The sequence below is a fragment of the Argopecten irradians genome, chromosome 6 (assembly GCF_041381155.1).
Source record: "Argopecten irradians isolate NY chromosome 6, Ai_NY, whole genome shotgun sequence".
Taxonomy (NCBI): domain Eukaryota; kingdom Metazoa; phylum Mollusca; class Bivalvia; order Pectinida; family Pectinidae; genus Argopecten; species Argopecten irradians.
In genome coordinates this window covers 15,100,643-15,120,868 of record NC_091139.1, presented here as the reverse complement: position 1 = coordinate 15,120,868, position 20,226 = coordinate 15,100,643, and the positions used below count along the sequence as shown (strand labels likewise).

The following is a 20,226-nucleotide window of genomic DNA, read 5'->3' as shown; positions in this document are numbered from 1 at the left end:
ATTGACGTTATGAAAATACGACGTCACGCGATTGTCTCGGTGGACGGGAACTCTTATATAGAAACGAAATTGAAAGTTTCTTCTATTTTTTTCAAAAAACACTAGTTATGTGATAAATATAATGTTACACTCGTAGCTACATAATAGGAAATTTATTAAACTCGCTTAAAGGCTCGTGGCATATAAAATTATTGAACTTCATATTGCATAGCCACTCACGTTTACACTAAAGGACTTTTTTACTTGTTTTTCATAGAGTAGATTTTTATTGTTTGTATAAGAGATACAATTAACTGTCTAAATGAAAGGTTCCTCATATTCTTACGAAATTTAATACTATAAAAATAGGGTTACAATACCTTCCGATTTCAGGTACCATTTTCCCGTGAGGTGTCCATATTTCGCCATTTTGGTAAATAAAGAAGATTTTAATGTAGATAATATTATATTAAGTAAATTTATGTCCATGCACTGTCATTTGATAATTAAATAACCCATTAATTCAACATTGTGTTGGTTTATACATAAAAACCCCACTTAAACGACATTTTCTATTAAGTCTTTGAGACCCCCTCAGGAAGTTGTCGCTCCTCCTAAGAACCGTATTGGGAAAAGGGCCTGATAACCAATGTGTTATGAATTTTTATTGTTTGAATATTGTTATGAAGATTATCTTCATCTCTTACTGATACTTTGCCGTTCATCTAATGTTATGATTACCAAATTATCACTTGTTATCATAAAAATGGCGAAATTTGGACCCCGGCGAAATATGGACACCCGCTATATAGGATATAAAACCAGTATTAAAAGTTTCGCTGGTGGTAGAGTGATAAAGAAACTGAAGCAAAATACTAATTCGTCTGCTCCAGTTTTTGATCGAGAACACCTTTAAGTGATGTACATGTATGTTGCGGAAAAGTGTACCCGAACATGCTCATACATTGACTCTGTTTTCTATATTTTGTCATAAACGGCGGATTGCGAGTGGTTGTGCATGTTTTAGTTTTAGTTTTTGATAAGCATTACTGACTTTAATACGCGACGATATCTTTGAAACTATTGAATCAATGTTGTTATATTTTGAATGGTATATTTTCTCCGATATGATACAATTTCTGTCGGTAACCAGGAAATTGTAATAATGATTTGTGAACATTAGAATAGGTCCATAACTTATACCTAAAAACTGTAACTAATATGTTCTTAGATCACCAAAAATCAATTCTTGATATCCAATATTCGAATTCTTGATTTCAAGAAATGATTGTATTTTTAGATATCAATAAATTGAATTTTGGATATCAAGAATTCGAATTTTGGGTATCTAAAAGAAAGAAGAGAAAATAGTACAACGGCGCCCCATAAACTCGCGACCCAGAGGTGGAGGGCTTGTGGTAATATGTCGGGACATCTTAACCACTCTGCTACCGTGGCGCCGAACTAAATACCCCCTCCCCACCCCACAAAAAATACAAAGATTTAGATAGTCAATAATAGGCCTATCAGAGACTGAGTTAACTATCTTAATCTCTTATAGTATACAAGAAACTGTATTTGATGTTTTTTGGCATTTTCTTGGGGTTTTTAACGATTTTTTTTCTCTATGTCTCCAATTTTCCATCTGAAAAATTATTTAAAAAACAAAACAAAAACAAAACAATATCCATTCACAGCACAGGGACCTGGCACGAAAATATTTAACCAACAATATATATGTATACTGTTGGTTAAAAATTTTCGTACCAGGTCCCTGTGATTCACAGGACTTATTGTGCAATAAGCTGTTATCGAATGCGCCGCAAATACCGCAAAGTATTCACGCCCCTAACCCAAGTTGGTGAGGTGTATGTTCGAAGGATAATGATGGGTCCATTAGTTGTTCGCAGACGAAGTGAATGTTTCCTTGTTGTTGTCTTGTGATCGAGGAGATTGGGAAAAAACATGAATAAGTGAGTGCAGAGGTTCCATTACTTTTAATCAACATGACAACGTCATCTTTTCTGTTTGTCGTACGCGTTCCTGTCGAGGATGGGAACGATGCAAACGACAAGGAGACGAAAGATAAGAAAGATGACCGGCCGGGTGACAAGGACATTCCATTGAAACAAGATGCTGTGCTGAAGGAATCGGGATCTACCAACGAAGGGACGACGAAATCAACGGATACTCAAACAATTGGTAAAAAAGATCAAGTTCAAAGTGCGTCACTTTCAAAGAGTTCGGATGTTGACAATGATTCGACAGCACCTGTGAAACCAGAAGATAATGGTGCCATACTGGACAACGCTCCTATAACCACATCTCAAACACCTTTATCAGAATCATCCTCAGTTAAAGCAATAGACATTTCATCCACCCCCTCTGATCCCCAGACATCTCCATTACCATTAAACACTCCTCAGGAATCATCAGATCCTTCACAAAATGTTATGTATGAGACTATTGATCCCTCGATCGATCGTGATATGGAGACACCCCCACCATGGGACTTCACACCCCCATCAACACCAAGCAGTACTAGTACATCTGCCCAGCAGGATACTGATGTAGTGGAATCGACAGACCCTCAAAACCAGGAACCAGAGAAGACAAAACCTCCACCTGCATGGACATTTCCAACATTCGGAAAGTCCAAAAAAGAAAGCGATGTCCAATCAGTAAAAAACACAGAGTCACAGGAATCAGATTCAGTAGCCAAACCAACTGATGTTGCTCAATTACCAGAAATTTCAGTAGATCATCAACCCCCATCCTCTCCGGATCCAAATCCCTCATCAAACGAAACATCATCGTCTGACCCATTACCTGCAGATAAAAGAGCAGACAAAACAGTTGATGAAAAACAAGATCAAGATGATGCTAAGCCTGTAGACATAGAAGAGAAAACACAACAATCAAGTGATGATTCGACAGATAAATTTCCTCCAGAGAGTAAAGACAAACCTGTAGAACCCGCTTCAGAAAAAGACAAGGATAAGGACAAAGATTTTGAGATATTTGTGAAAACTGAATCACTGTTTCAGGTTTGTATGATAGATTAACATATTCGATCATGAATTATGTGAAACAGCTGTTAAATAAATCATATCATTCAAAACAATATTTTTTATTTGGCTGAATAAGGACCCACTGTTGAAAGCCACATGCACCCTGATAGTGTCCCAAAGAAACATTAAATATCAGTAGGTGTGTCCTCTTAGTCTTAGTCTGACATGATTTTACAAATTAGGATAACTTTCATATTAAACAGCAAACAAATCCAGGATGCAGTCAGGTGCAGCAACGATTTACCACTTGAACAAACCGTACATTTGGGACTATGACATTTAGAATTAGCTGAACAAAAGATAAATATCTTATAAGATTTAACTTAACAATTTCAAGTGATTGAAAAGCTGATTGATTTGGAGGTCATCAAAAGTCATGGTTGTCGAGTGGTAGATACCAGCTGACATATCCCTGGGAGATTAATCTGTTAAATACTTTCTTCAAAATTGATATCTGTCCCTAAAAGATCTTTGTATGAATTTTTTATGTGTTTCATCACAGAAGCTTTTTGTCACTGATCAGATTAAAGAATTATGATTATGACAATGTATTAATTATTTTTCAGAGAACCATGTCTGTATTGGAGAGCTATGCTGTGAAGAACTTATGTGTACACAAGACAGCCAACGGAAAATATTTTCAGGTTTGTTTGAATAATGATTTAAAGGATGCTGGTCAGTGGTTTTTCTCTGGGAACTTTCAACTCCCGCTTTCATCCAGCAGCAAAACTGGCACGCCCTTACATGACCCTGTGTGTTAATAGGATGTTAAACTAATAAAACCCAAATCCCTGTATCATACTGTAGTATCTTCATTTGTGGAAAGCATAAGGTGGATTTAGTTTGCAGTATACTATAAGGATAAGAATAGTGATGTACTACTGCATTGACAAGATTCAGTTTAAAATTGATTCCTTTTGTATGATCACTTATTTCTGCTATTCTTTTTTGGCAGTTTATGTTTGTAGAAGAAGGAGAGAATTGTGAAGAGATTTTAAATAAGTTGGCAGAAATAGGTATTGGTGACAATACACAATCTTCTATAAGGTGAGGATGCAAAGTCGCATTAAATTTCTGTCAGTCATTTATATCAATCAACAAATAAAGAGAAAATTATGCAGTTAAAACATTTAGTTAATGTTACACTATTTGTTTTCTTGACTGATGATATATGGTAAGTTGAGTTAAAATGGTAAAAAAATCCCATTTGTTTTAATAGGCAAATGCGTCATTGGAGAGAAGCCCACGGTTGATAGCATTTTGCTACGCTGCATTGTTATATGCATAAAATTCTCTACTGAATGACCTTTGTTTTTGATAGAGTCTCAATTATGCAAGCAATAGAAAACTGAATCAAATTAGATCAACAATATAGTCAACATTATGCAAGCAATAGAAAACTGAATCAAATTAGATCAACAATATAGTCAACATTAGGATAATACCTGGATATAGATAATATGCCCTGACTTTGTTTCTCCCTTAGCCTGTTTGAAACCAGTATTTATAAGGGGACAGGAGGAGTGTTGGATATGGAAGAAGAAGAAGAAGAACTTTATGATTCTGCGTAAGTTTCTTTACCTGCAGAACAATTCAAGTCTATTAGATACCTTGGTGATATTAGCTTTTTGATACACTTTAATTAAATGTTAATTGATTTTCGAAAATTTCTTCTTTTTATTTGTTTTTCATATGATTATAATGATTGATTTGTTTCCCCGTTTGGTTGTCATGTCTTCTTATCTTTATTCCAGACCTAGTTCAAATTCTTATGAACAGAAGAAGAGTGAGTTTAAGAAATCCATCAAAGCTCGCATGCTTGTCACAGAGGTAAATCGCAGTCAAGCAGTCATAATCAGTCAGTTCCAAGATCAAACTTTTTAAAACAATTTTGTGATGGTTAAATCTATTATCCTTAATAGATAAAATAGATAAAAATAGATAGGGAATATGATATCTGAATAAGAATTTTAGAAAAAAACGAATGCCTTGTGCAATTTTTAAAATTTTTTGTTGCAAATGATTCATGGCCCCATTTTCGATAGAAATTATGTCATATACCGGGATATTAGACAATTTCTACAAAAATATAGTTTATTCTTTTAATATTTCCCAAAATAAGATATTAAACAAACCCATGCTAATGATATATCAAATTGTTACTGAAAAAAGCATTTTATATGATTTTATTTTTGACTCAATGGTCTAAGGGAGGTAATACATATTCTTTCATACCTACGGGTGTAATACTGGCTTAAATTGTCTAGGGCAATACACTCATGCCGCCTAAGGCTGTATTGCATGGCAAAATTTCTATTTCCTTGGTAAAATTTTAACATTTTTTCACAAACTTGACTGGTTTTACTATGAAAGATGCAAACAATGTAATTTTTGTTGAAAATATCACGTAATTTTTCATGTATAAAAATTTACTTTCAGCCGTGGATTTCTTTGAATTTATTTCAAAATGGCGGGATATTATAGTTGTAAAATTGCAATAAAATGTCGAGGTATGAAAGAAAAATACTCTTTCATAAGTGGATATGAAGGATAGGGATATTCTACCCTTGGGATAACAAAATGTTGCAAAACTCTTGGCAAGCCTCGGGTAGAATCTCCCTATACTTCATATCCACATATGAAGGAGTCTTACAACCTTGTTTTGTTTGTTTTGTAGGTAGTAAACTCGGTTCAGGGAAATGCAGAATTCACATTTGATTTCCTGCTGTTGGTAATCTTAGCAAGGTGGGTGTCATAACCAATAAATTAACAATATCGAAAATGTTCTGCTTATTCTCCAAACTGAAATGCTTAAAGCTCTGTTAAAATGGTTTTAATATATCCAGTATAATTTCTTAAGAAATTCGCTCTGCATGCGAAGAAATTAATTTACTTCATAGGAATCCTAAAACGTCCTCCTGGCTGGCTTTATATGTCAGTGCTGATATTTCCATGCAACCTTGCTTTCAAAGAGTTAGGCGAATTTATTTTTAGAACTGTGCTAAATTTAAACTGGGCTTTTCCGAAATTTCATTGGTCAAACTGGACAATGTAAGCAGAACTTGACTGTCGTTTGGATATGTAAGGACTTTTGGAAGGACAATAAATGCATTTAGACTGGTTTTCTTTGCCTGACTATTCATTTCAACAAAGCCTGTTAGCCTGGATTACTGGTAAATACATATGTAATTTTACTTTCTTCATGTAAATTAATAGTACCGGTAATACTCAAACAGGTATTTGCTGTCTATGACTCCGTTGGTAAATGACTACCACTTATTTTCACCAAGAGTCAAGAATACTATTCCAGGCATTTTGCTATTATAACTTTGATGGTATTATTTCCTTACATTGTAGCTCGATTTCAGCCATGGGATTGGTGGAGAACAGCTCTGTGGTTCTGGTAGCCAGTATGTTGGTGTCTCCCATCATGGTAGGTATCCCTCATGTGTGTGTCTTGTTAGAGTCAAACTGTATCACAGTGATGTATTCTGTATTTGCATATTACATAGTTATCAGCCCTTGCGAGTAGGTATTGATTGGTTTTACTTTTAGGAGAAAACGATGTAAATTGCACTCACAAAATAATGATGTAACAATCGATACTTACACTCAAGGGACGTAACTCTGTAATATACAAAGACGGAATATATATACCGGTTGGCGTCTCTTAGTATTTCTGGTGTCTTTCTGTATAATATTACCGTAAATGATGTTTTTCATCATGGCATGTATCCCTATGAAGTGTTTTTTCTGGTTACTGTTGTAAATGTTTTGGGTACTCCCCGAACATCATCATCTCTGTAAATATTCGTGTCTTTCTGAACATGTAGCACTGTTCTGTTGATTATCCCTTTTACATGCCAGTACTAAACACTTACAAATAACTGGGAGTATATACTTTATGTGTCCCACTGTTCCTGTGTTTACATTTATTCCTCCGTCCATTCATTGATCTGTCTATCCATTTATCCATCATTGGTCCATTCATCTAAATGTCTATTTGTTTTCCTTCTATCCAATGTGTGGGCATAATTTTCGTGCAATCTGAAGTAAAATGTACCTTGTATTCTCGTGTGTACAAAATATCATTTGAAGACCTGGAAAGATTTATAAATTGTTGATTGATTGGGTGTACAGGGTTTGTGTTGAAGCCGTCCCCACATTATTATAAAGCATAGAAAATGAACAGGACGAGGACCTCACCTCAGCGCAAACCCTGGTGTACATATATCCAATCATTTACTGATTTCTCTTTCTTTTATATCAGGGTCCAATTCTTGCTGGAACTTTTGGGACTGTAATTCAGAATAACACCCTGAGGAACCTTGGTATCAAAAATGAGTTACGTAGTCTGTTAATATGTGTCGCCATGGGTATGTATATTTTGTAGACATAGAAATGTCATAGAAATAATGGGAATGATACTTTACTAGAGAGAATTATTAATAATAATCTGATGGAGCAAAGTGGCACGTCAATTTATAGTTTTATACCAGTAAAATATCTGGAATGATAATTGAATAATAAAGTAACTGTTTATGACATATCCCAAAAACATTTTCTGTTGTGTCCGTAGAATGTTCCTGTTTGAAGTTACATTAAAGAGTGTGGTAAGAATAATTTGTTTCAATGCTTCCACAAGGGATCATTTCTTGCTTACTTGTCTAACAATCAGCTAATCTTGCCATACAAAATGGAGATCTGTCTAATAGGGCTGGTTCAATATATTGATATACCTATACGTATCGGTTTTTAGCAGCGTATCGAATACCGATATGCAAATTTGCTGTATATCGCTGTATCGTTTTAACAACTCAACCTTCTGTTTTCGTTCGCTATAAATAGAAATTAGAAATTCCAACAAAATCTATTCTAAAACATCATTCAAGTAACAGCATTTCAATCAAAGCATCTGCATCACCTAGATGCATTAGAAATGACTTTACATAACTAAGCATACAAATTGACAGTAGTTTATTAGCACAGATGATACACCGAATCAAATGTTCGGTAGGTTTTTTCCAGGTTATATAATGTATTATCAAAATTGTCTTTTATTGTCACAGTATTTAAAACACAATGGTCAACTTAATTTGAAAAAGAGCTCCACTGTATCGTCAATATGAATCGGGTATTGTTTCAGTGTATTGTCAATACGTATTGTATTGCTTTAGACATTCCAATACCCAGCCGTACTGTCTAAGCAAGTTGTGTATTTCTATTATTCTACTATTGGTACATATATATCTAAAGAGAACACCTCTATCATCGAGTGGTATACTTAAGCTAATGAAATTAAAATGGCTAAAATCATTACCTGCCAAAAGTGCTGGACGTCTAATTCATTTATAATGTGACTAGGTTATGTGTGCTGTGTCTTTGGCAGCATATTTCAGTGATAAACTATGAAAAGAACAAGAGTTCCACTAAACACAACACAAATAAATCAGTCTCCAAAACACACATGCCACACCACATACCATATTCAACCGCAAATAAGACCCCCCTCCCAGAGAACAAATAAAGGTCAAAAGTGGTGGGGGGGGGGGGGGCATATTTGCGGTCGAATAAGGTACATGTGAGGCTGTCTGTAAATAACTGTGGCTGTTAATAGGATTATGTTTTATCAAACAATCAATCAAAACTCATAGGCATTAGCTTACTTGGAGAATGCTGGATGTAACTTAAGAGACTAGTGAGGACTACTTTGCCCATTGCTATACATTATTTTGTATGCCACCCTTGTGTTTCTACAGGTATGGTTTGGGGACTGGTATGTGGAGGTGTGTGTAAGGACGGAGCCTTCTGGGGCAGTACAGACTCCTGGCCCACCAGTGAAATGAAATCCAGGTACGCTTACCACTAATATAAGCTGCTGCTTGTTGTTCAGTTCTTTTCAAGTGAATTTATTTGATAATAATGATGAAGTAGACAAAAAAGACCTATTATTGGATTAAGATGTCAACTCTAGTTTTAGTCACTTCAAAGAATAAATTACAAAAATTCTGCAAAGATTAAATATTTTACAATGATTTATTTATTAGCCCACCATCATCAGATGGTGGGCTATTCAAATCGCCTTTCGTCCGTGGTTCCGTCCGTCCGTCCGTCCGTTAACAATTCTTGTTACCGCTATTTCTCAGAAAGTGCTAAAGGGATCTTTCTCAAATTTCATATGTAGGTTCCCCTAAGACCCTTGTTGTGCATATTGCATTTTGGGACCGATCGGTCAACAAGATGGCCGACAGGCGGCCATCTTGGATTTTGATGGTTAAAGTTTGTTACCGCTATTTCTCAAAAAGTACTGAAGGGATCTTTCTCAAATTTCATATACATGATCCCCTAGGACCCTTGTTGTGCATATTGCATTTTGGGACCGATTGGTGAACAAGATGGCCGACAGGCGGCCATCTTGGATTTTGATAGTTAAAGTTTGTTACCGCTATTTCTCAAAAAGTACTGAAGGGATCTTTCTCAAATTTCATATAAAGGTTCCCCTAGGACCCTAGTTGTGCATATTGCATTTTGGGATCGATCGGTAAACAAGATGGCCGACAGGTGGCCATCTTGGATTTTGATAGTTAAAGTTTGTTACCGCTATTTCTCAAAAAGTGCTGAATGGATCTTTCTCAAATTTCATATTCAGGTTCCCCTAGCACCCTAGTTGTGCATATTGCATTTTGGGACCGATCGGTGAACAAGATGGCCGACAGGCAGCCATCTTGGATTTTGATAGTTAAAGTTTGTTACCGCTATTTCTCAAAAAGTACCGAAGGGATCTTTCTCAAATTTCATATATAGGTTTTCCTAGGGCCCTAGTTGTGCATATTGCATTTTGGGACCGATTGATGAACAAGATGGCCGACAGGTGGCCATCTTGGATTTTGATAGTTAAAGTTTGTTACCGCTATTTCTCAAAAAGTGCTGAAGGGATCTTTCTCAATTTTCATATACAGGTTCCCCTAGGATCCTAGTTGTGCATATTGGATTTTGGGACCGATCGGTAAACAAGATGGCCGACTGACGGCCATCTTGGATTTTGATAGTTAAAATTTGTTATCGCTATTTCTCAAAAAGTACTGAAGGGATCTTTCTCAAATTCCATGCATAGGTTCCCCTTGTACCCTAGTTGTGCATAGGACTGATGCGTAATGCCTTTCGGGACTGATCGGTAAACAAGATAGGCAACCGGCCGCCATCTTAGATTTCATTGTTGAAGTTTGTTACCACTATTTCTTAGAAAGTACTATAGCGATCTGTCTCAAATTTTATATGTAGTGTGTTTGAAAAAGTTTGAAAAGCAGGGAAAAGATCCCTCTTTCCATTGTCAGACATTGATCATTCTTTGGTGGGCGCCAAGATCCCTCTGGGATCTCTTGTTAATATTTAGCTGTTAATTTGTAATGGAGTTTAGGAGGTTTGTAGGGTATGATTGTAGAATTAATTAAATAAGTTATATTGGTAAATAAACCTGATGTTCAAAAAAAGTAGAATAAAAGGAAGAAACAGATGATGAAAACTTTAAAGCTGTGTAAATTACAATGTCTGTGTTGTGTTTACTATAGAGGTATGACGAGAAGTCTGTGGACAGGTGTACTAATCGCGTTACCGTCTGGTGCTGGTGTGGCCCTGTCCATTCTCGGGGGTAACACAGGATCTCTGGTGGGTGTGGCCATATCAGCTTCCCTCCTACCACCAGCTGTTAATGCTGTAAGTCTACATGATTTTGGTAGTTATCATTGAAACTGAAGGATTACTGATTATGATGTATCTGTTATTGATTTGCTGGCTTTACTTCAATTTGGTATAAACTGAAACCATCCTGCTATGTAGGCTGGGATCATGCTGCAGATTTTAAAGCATCAAAGTATCAAGCCTTTATGTTATTCACCCTAGAACAGGCAATGATTGTCACATTATTTGGTTGTGAGAAATGACATAAGGATTTGTTCACACATGAGAAAATGACACGAAGAAATGATGTAACAATCAAAACCTGTTCTCAAGGGCAGATAACTATGCCTAAAGAATGGAGGGCGGTTTGATGGTAGCAACGCATTCAGCTTTCATCTAGGTGACTTGAGTAATTTTCTTTAATAGACATGAAAGTAAGAGTATCTTGCCCAACTACATGGGTTTTTGTCAAGTGTATGTGTATTGAATCTTCTGCTGCAGTAAAATCAGTGGAATTCATTTAAACTTGCCAATATTAGGCTTAAAAAAATAAAAATAATAATAAAGCCAGGTTTAGAAGACTACAATCAGGATTAATTTACTTGCATTAATACTATTTGTTGCAGTTATTGATAAAAAGTCTTATAATTTATATTGATATTCTTTTTGGTTAAATATAACTACAGTATCAGTAAATGTCCTTTGACTTGTGTATTGGTAATCACTATTTATGATGTTACAGGGTATGTTATGGGCTAGTGCTATTATAGCCTCTATAGCCCCGCCCCCTAGAGTACAGACTATCACCTCACCAGTTACTACCACACCTACTGTACTGAACTACACTGTGGAAAACACCACCCAGACAACAAGTACGGTAGTGTCGGTAAGTAAACTATGTAGGTACATACATTTCAGCTATTGCTATAAAAAACAATTGGCAAAAAATTATAAAAAAAGAGTGCTCTCATGTAAAAAGGATTTTAACTCGATAACATAGTCTCATACCAAGATAGAGTATTCATTAATCCTTCAATAAACAGTCTTAAGTTTAGACCTAGCCAATCACAGATGACGTCAATTTTGATTAGCTAATAAAGAACTTTTAAAAGTTTAAGAATGTGTTCATGATCATGGGGCCAGATAACTAGATGGATAGAAATTGTATTTTCTCTCCCCAGGAGCTAACGACCTCCCAGACCCTGACCCCTACTCTGAATTGTCTCCCCTTGGTCAGTAATGCCTACGTACCAGTGTACAGCTGTGATATGGCTGAGGAGATGCTGTACCTCGGCCTGTTTAGTCTACTGCAGTACATGTGTTTTCTCTCCCTAGGAGCTGACGACCTCCCCGACCCTGACCCCTACTCTGAATTGTCTCCCCTTGGTCAGTAACGCCTACGTCCCAGTGTACAGCTGTGATATGGCTGAGGAGATGCTGTACCTGGGCCTCTTTAGTCTACTGCTGTACATGTGTTTTCTCTCCCTAGGAGCTGACGACCTCCCCGACCCTGACCCCTACTCTGCATTGTCTCCCCTTGGTCAGTAACGCCTACGTCCCAGTGTACAGCTGTGATATGGCTGAGGAGATGCTGTACCTCGGCCTGTTTAGTCTACTGCTGTACATGTGTTTTTCTCTCCCTAGGAGCTGACGACCTCCCCGACCCTGACCCCTACTCTGAATTGTCTCCCCTTGGTCAGTAATGCCTACGTACCAGTGTACAGCTGTGATATGGCTGAGGAGATGCTGTACCTCGGCCTGTTTAGTCTACTGCAGTACATGTGTTTTCTCTCCCTAGGAGCTGACGACCTCCCCGACCCTGACCCCTACTCTGAATTGTCTCCCCTTGGTCAGTAACGCCTACGTCCCAGTGTACAGCTGTGATATGGCTGAGGAGATGCTGTACCTGGGTCTCTTTAGTCTACTGCTGTACATGTGTTTTCTCTCCCTAGGAGCTGACGACCTCCCCGACCCTGACCCCTACTCTGAATTGTCTCCCCTTGGTCAGTAACGCCTAAGTCCCAGTGTACAGCTGTGATATGGCTGAGGAGATGCTGTACCTCGGCCTGTTTAGTCTACTGCTGTACATGTGTTTTCTCTCCCTAGGAGCTGACGACCTCCCCGACCCTGACCCCTACTCTGAATTGTCTCCCCTTGGTCAGTAACGCCTACGTCCCAGTGTACAGCTGTGATATGGCTGAGGAGATGCTGTACCTGGGCCTCTTTAGTCTACTCCTGACAATCCTCAACATCATCTGTATCATCATCATGGGTATCATCGTACTAAAGGTAATTTGTTATTATAAAGAAAAATCTGTTATCTTTATCATTTCACACACAAGGAAGAAATATGTGACATGTTACTACATGTAAACATATAAAATATCTGATCTCATGTATGAGGTAGGAACACCAATTACTATAAATGCTAAATGATTTATTTTAAAATCTTGTTCCTGTACTAAAATTAAGAACATCTGCAGTCTTCCAGTGTTTGAAGGATTTATTGATTTAATCAAGTCTTGCTACTCTGATGCTGAAAAGAAATCAAAATTAATTTTTTTTTTTTTTTTTTTCAGATAAAGGAAGTGGCACCGCAAGTGGCTCTGTCAGAGGAAACAAAGACTTTCTGGAGTGAGGATATCAAAGTGAGTGGTACATGGGGTCTTTGTGAAAATTCTCGTTTTTGTTTCCATGATTCCATTGAAATTATTAAAGGCGCTTTTTTAAGGCCCACTGCCTTTCCGGAGAAAAAAAGGTTTCTTAAAAACATTAATATTATAAGAAAATACATATCGATGGCCTTAGATGAGGTAACAACACCAAACATATGCTAGATTTCCTGCGTAATATATGATAACTGTGGAGATTCATGTCGCTGATTTGTCGTCTGGCGCAGTGACAGTCAAGTACCGCGCGGTTTTTAGGTCAACGGCGGGAATCATAGACGACCCGCGTTAAAAAAATTAACATTCTATTTACTTTAATTAAATTGTTCAGAAGATGATGATAAGTGTAGTATTGACGGTAAGTTAATAACTTTTGCCACTCTACAAAATTATCGATCTCGTTTTACATTCCCATTTTAAAAATTAAAAGCTGTTTCGGAAAGGTAGTGGCCCTTTAACAAGTGATTCCCTGTTGTGAAAACTTTTTTGAAATGAAATCATTCTCAAAAGTCTTGTTTAATTAAATTTTTGGTGTTAATTGAGAGTTTATTATGTTAATTATGAAATTGAAAGTCATCAGGAGGAGATAACTCTATTAGAACCATTGACTTTCAGGTGTATTGCAGTACATTGTAAGTGATGGGCCGACGATCGAAAAAAAATCCCATCACTAATTGCAGTAGTCACATACATATGTAAATTGTGTTCATTACTGTCTATCAAAGAATGTTCTACTTAAAGATTCAAGCAGTTTTGTTATAGAAATACTTGAATACATTTTCATATTACACAAGAAAATGAATTTGTTCCAACAGATTGCAAAGGCATCATATGTCACTATGAAGGGAAATCAATCCAAGAATCTGTCACAACAGGCGAGGGAATTACTGAACGAGTGGAGAGTAAGTGGGGTCATGCAGTTCTATCTATTCTATAGCATTGATGCAGCCATATTAATATTTAGTAGTGCAATAGTATGGCAAAGGAAGATAATGTATTGACTACTGGAAAGTCAATGAGGTCATTGTTAAAGATGCCGTTTTGTGACTTAAAATAGAAGACTGTCTAGATTCCTTAGAAGGCAGAGGTGAATGTAGCACGGTTTGCATATACAAAGTTGTCGTACAGACCACTTCTTGTTGGCCTGGCCATTAAACTTTGACTTCTGCTTGTTGCATTTCCAGTCAGGCTTCTTTCAGAAAACTATGACCAAGAAGTAATATTTTTTTATTTTTTTAATCCTAGAAGAGGAAATGTTAAATTAGGCTGGAAAGTAGTGATATTTTTATCATATAGCTGAGAAAACATTATTGTAAATGAAATTGGTTTTTAAAGGCCAAGTAATGAAAATATACATCCTTTTATAGCCAATGGCATGAATGTTTTATATTGTTTGGATTTAGTAATTAAGTTGTGTCATTGATTCATTTCAAGAATGATATAAATATATGTTTTGTACTACAGAAAGACAATGGAGATGAGCCAATACAATTACTTCAGCTAGAGAGGTTGACACAGGTATGTATGGAACAAGGCATTTACTGTAGACTTTGGCACTATAGTCATATGTACGAAAATTGGTTGAATAGTTGTATTGATTCAATTTTTCCAAAACTTTTTGATAATCTCATGAAAAAGTCAAGATATTACACTTTTCATGATTTCTTTTTGTATATAATCTAGTAATAATTTGGAGATGTTTTTGTCCAGTAATAAGCTTAATTTATTTTTTTGTCTAGAATGACCTGAAGATGTTTTTGTCTAATAATAATTATGATGGGGTGGGGCCGCGGTGGCCGAGTGGTTAAGATGTCGTGACATATTACCACAAGCCCTCCACCTCTGGGTCGTTAGTTTGAATCCCATGTTGAGCAGTTGTCTGGTACTGACCAGTGGTTATAACCATGTTTCACTGTACTGAACATTTCTTTACCTTGTCAGGAGATTGATGATGATCCTAGAGTGAAGGATATACAGATGAGGATTCCCGGTGGCATGAGGGGCGATGTAAGTGGCCATCAAACCCAAAATACTGACTTCATTACTTATATTCTGTCATCATTCATTGACAACACGTTTAGAAATAGATTGGAGACCCTGCTATCAGGGGGTTATTTGGCCACATAAGGGGTCAACGGGATGGATAAACTTGAATTGAGATATTAATCTCATTTTGATAATTGCATAGAGGAGGTTGAGATGCAATGTCTACAATTGTTGACACAAATTTATATTGATAACCTTATCCTGATTTCTTAATACTGAAAGTTATTTTTGCAGCTGGTGTCTCGACATTTTGCTGATGAAATCAACAAAGATGAAGAAAAATTTGAGGTAATACATCATCAGTATAAAACTTTCCACGCTCTACAAAATCTTCACGGTCATTCCCGGAGGAATCTGTTTCATACCAATTTTTATAATGGCTACTATCCCTCCCCAAGCACTTCCACAGGGAGCATGCGTAGGAAAAAGGAAGTGTCGACTTCTTTGACAGAGGTTAATGAGAAAAATGTGCCCTTCTCTGCCGACGGACCTATAAAACCAGCAAAATCTCCTGGTCACTTCTCTAAGGCGTTTGGGATTCTACGTAATCCTAGAGCTGGCCGCAGCAATCTGTTCCGTCGACGAGCCAACAACAGTAAACCTGAGGAAAAGCAAATACGATTCGCTGTGGAGAAGGTTCCAGACACAGAGGTCAAAGTTCAGATCATGAAAGATGCTGACAATCAGAGTGTGTCTCAACCACTTTTGATAAAACAGGAAAGTGTTTAGTTTATATCATTGGTAGTTGATAAGTGCCTTCTGTCACTGATGATTCATACCGGTAGATTACCTACTTTACTTTGAATACAGGTATTTAAATGTGAATGCAATGCAAAATGTTATTTTAATAATAATACTGTTTGTTGCCCTTTTTCTTGTCCAAAAGTCGTTCTTAAATGTGATATAAATGTATGGGTTTCAACAATGAACAGTACAGCTATAGTCATGTACAATTATTGTTAAGTTACCACTTAAATTATGGAAAAATGGTTATTGTTATACATATGCAATAGACAGCTGAATCACATTATTTCTTTTGACTTTGTTGATTTAAAAGGTATCAAATGTTGTAAAACATCGTTAAATATATGGGATGGGGTTGTTGATATAACTTCAACACCTTCTCTAGAAAAGGGGAAGGTCGCTTATATGGGTAGTGGCACTAATTACAGTGAATATGGTATACCCTTATCTCTCACACTGCTTTCTTTGTTTGTATGAATACTGTTTATGAGTTTTATTATCAGTTTTGTAATGTAAACTACATGTACATTTATAAAAAACTAATTTCCCCCCCAAAGAGTCAATGATTTAGTATCATTATCCTTTTAGATTTTATTCCCATATATGAATATGACTTGTTGAATATAGAAAGCTACAATCTTAATGTGATAACATTTTTATTTAATCTACATGTAACTTGCATGACAATTAACTCTTCAAGATTCATCATTATGATTTATTACAGTAGCTATTCATAGTACATGACGCTTTGACCTCTATTTAGTTTTACTCTGATTTTTCTACAATGATTATATTTATAGACTATATAAAATAATACGCATGCATTGTCAGTTATTTTTATCATCTGATGTTAAGGACTATATCTTGTATAAAGTACACTTTTACTTGCATTTTCATGTTATTAAAATGTTCTTCTAATGTCAGTGTTCACCACGATCTGTTTTAAATTATACAGCGCATTCATTAAAGTTCAGTACCGTCATAAACAATCAATTGCCCCATTGTCCTTTTTATGAATAAAATAACCCTTGGTGAGCTTGATGTACATGTATTCAATGAATATAATCAATTTAAATCCAAGTCTTCAAGATGTTACAAACAAACTAAATACTGAGGTGAGATGATCACCTTGTGAAAGTAAAGAAATTGAAGTTTAGGGATATGGAGTGTTGTGACGAAGACTGTATATAGCATTCCTTTTGTGTTGCTGATTAGGAATTAGGTTTTACAAGAAATTATGAAATAAATTGGATGGTAGTCTAATTAATATATAAGAATTATTTTTTAATTACCTGGTATATATATCAGAAAACTATGTCAGATTCTGTGGTATTGTAATGTAAATAAATAATGGATATTAAATGTCATTATACCATATCATATGTGTTAGTGAGCTATCCAAACTTACTTTTTGCATTCTGATCATTCAGATTTACTTTCTTCTGTTTCACTCTTTCGATATACTGACGGAGTAAAGCGAACAAAATGAAGGAGTGTCTAACTGAAGCAAAGGTGTTAGTTAACAAAGGGAAGTAATTCTGATAGATCAGAATGATTTTATTTTTAAGTATCGTCTCCTTTAACTTGTTATGTAAGAATATTATGACAATATGTGGTTCCTGTGTTAATTTTTACACCAATATTTATATACATGTATATATGTCATTTTGTTGTACGAGTATTGTTAAGTTTACACACAAAAACATTAGTGCATTTTATCTATATGTAATGAAAATTGTTTACTTTATTTTAAAATCTTGAAAATCATTTACATGTACTTTGTTTATTTTAACCTCTGTACTAGTTCCTAAGTTTTTGTAAATTCTTTTGTGAAGTCGTTAAATGGCCCATGACATGACGAAAATGGACAACAAATCATCTTTTGTATGTCAGACTATAGATAAATCTAAGATAAAAAATTGGATTAAGGATTGATATAGATTGACATCGAATACAGCAATACAATGTATGTGATTTGTATGAAAAATTTACTTCAATAATTGTATGTAGATGAGTCATGTGAAATACAGTACCTGTAATGATATTGAATATATAGTTGTGTTACTAGTTCCTTAATTAAAATCTCTGAAAATATTTCAGAAAAAAATGTTAAAATAAATCGATGGAAAATCTAGATTTCCATATGATTATCATTGTGTTTTATATGCACCAGGGTAAAAATAGTGTACTTGTATACTGGTATATAAAATACAACTATGTCCTGTTATGATACAGTTGTTTTTTAAATGATGATTTGTGTCATTGCCTATAGCTACTCAATTAGTTAATTGTTATCTACATGCAATGTATTATTTACCATTATTGTTAGACAAATCCCAATAGTTTATAACTTTATACAAAAATACAAATACATACAATATATTGATCCTATTTCATTTAGTTGGTATTTTCTTCAATTTTATCGCTTACTTTTCAATACAACCAGCATTTTCTATTTGACTAAAATGTACATAAATCACCTAACAACTAGTGATTACCTAATCATTATATACCGCTTTTGATAGCAGGATCATGGGCTATATATCCTGCCAAGTCTATCTGCAAATGGCATATCCTAGGAGATGCATTCTGATCAGTCAAAGTTACTTCCCTTTGTTTCATTCCGTCTGTATATTCTGACAGAGTAGAATGAAGGGAAGTAACTCTGGTAGATAAGAATGAGGAAATGAAACTTTTACACATTTTATACAGGCAAAATGCCTTAAGTCATTTAACATAAACGTGCTGGACCTAAAATTCACCTAAAATGACATGTGAAAATGGGCTTAATTTCACCTGATGAAAGCTTCATATCAAGTGTCAGGTGAATGTTCTGGGTTATGATGATGACGACGATGACGATGATGATGATGATGATGATGATGATGATGATGATGATTATGTAATTACACACGTGACTGATATTTTTTTTACAGATGCTTTAACACCTGACGGAAAAGTATTCAAGATCTCAAAGGTCATTTATCATGAGGTAAAAAATGTAAATAACTTCAGCCAAAAGAAGCGGGGACCTAATGCCAAACATTTAGCATAATAAGGTAAAAGTTATTTAGATTGTTTTAGCTGAATGACCCACATTCAAACCGAGAAAAAGATATTTAAACGATTTAATATGTGGAGGATCAAAGACCTGATATTTAGCCAATAAAATGATATTTATTACCCTAACCTAAATTCAATTACCAATCTTTTGTCAACTTATATGACCTTTTTATTTCTTATTTTTGGGACAGCAGTGACACAAGTCCATGAGGTCAAATGGGTTTAGCTTTTGAACAAAGATGGTTCAGGCTTTCAAAAGGGGGACAACATATATATAAGAATGTTTCGCCTGGTCGATTGATGGATATAACACAGGGGTTCTTTATATTTATGTTTTAAATGACCTAGATTTTGATAAGAATGACATTCCACAGTACTGTTTATAATTCACTGACCTAGATCATCATTTGATAGATATAAAACCTCAGACTGTTAGAGATGAGATGAGATATGTATATCACTGGTGGGTTTTGGGTGATTGGCCATAGTTATTTAGATTTTTGAAAAGAAGCACATTTCACGGGGTGTCAGTCCGGGTTTCATCGTTTAATTTGGAAAAGAGCGCTGTCGTGCCCTTGTGGTTCACAGGGAATTTCCAATCAACGGTCCATATAGAGTATTATGTAATATAGGTTTTCGTGTAAAGTCCTTGTGTTATGGTCCAGGACAAACATTTTTATCTCTATGAACTGGTTTTCGTATTATTTTTTCGGGATAGATTTGGTGTAGATAGGAAATAATAATAAAAACGTACTGGTATAAATATCCAACACCATAGGGATTTGCCACGGATTTCCAACCAATTGCCAATATTGATATATTATTATAGTATCTATAGTACAAATTTATTTAACATAGTCGTTGGTTGAAAAATCCTGCCAAGTCCCTGTGTCCAACACTAGTGTAATGGGCAGTGTCTTTGTTCTTTATAAATGACCGGCCACGTTCATATTGAACTTCGTCCTATGTTTCTCGCT

General features: G+C 35.6%; 1 protein-coding gene across 1 annotated transcript; it reads left to right on the top strand.

The window, feature by feature from the left end:
• Window positions 1-1,736: 1,736 nt before the first annotated feature.
• LOC138325112 (uncharacterized) lies at window positions 1,737-18,593 on the top strand. The gene is made up of 17 exons (XM_069270549.1): window positions 1,737-3,026; window positions 3,617-3,694; window positions 4,006-4,097; window positions 4,537-4,617; window positions 4,805-4,880; window positions 5,728-5,795; window positions 6,408-6,483; window positions 7,321-7,426; window positions 8,810-8,903; window positions 10,619-10,763; window positions 11,470-11,613; window positions 12,834-13,016; window positions 13,307-13,375; window positions 14,212-14,298; window positions 14,861-14,914; window positions 15,338-15,403; window positions 15,677-18,593. Exons 1-17 carry the CDS (start codon window positions 1,986-1,988, stop codon window positions 16,169-16,171), a joined length of 2,955 nt encoding a protein of 984 aa, XP_069126650.1. The 5' UTR covers window positions 1,737-1,985; the 3' UTR covers window positions 16,172-18,593.
• The last annotated feature ends 1,633 nt before the right edge of the window (window positions 18,594-20,226 follow it).

Excerpts from the sequence above, each read along its gene's own strand:
- LOC138325112 (XM_069270549.1), top strand. The coding sequence starts at position 1,986 with ATGACAACGTCATCTTTTCTGTTTGTCGTACGCGTTCCTGTCGAGGAT. Across the intron at positions 3,027-3,616 it reads AAACTGAATCACTGTTTCAG|AGAACCATGTCTGTATTGGA; the intron begins GTTTGTATGATA and ends ATTATTTTTCAG. Across the intron at positions 4,881-5,727 it reads CTCGCATGCTTGTCACAGAG|GTAGTAAACTCGGTTCAGGG; the intron begins GTAAATCGCAGT and ends TTTGTTTTGTAG.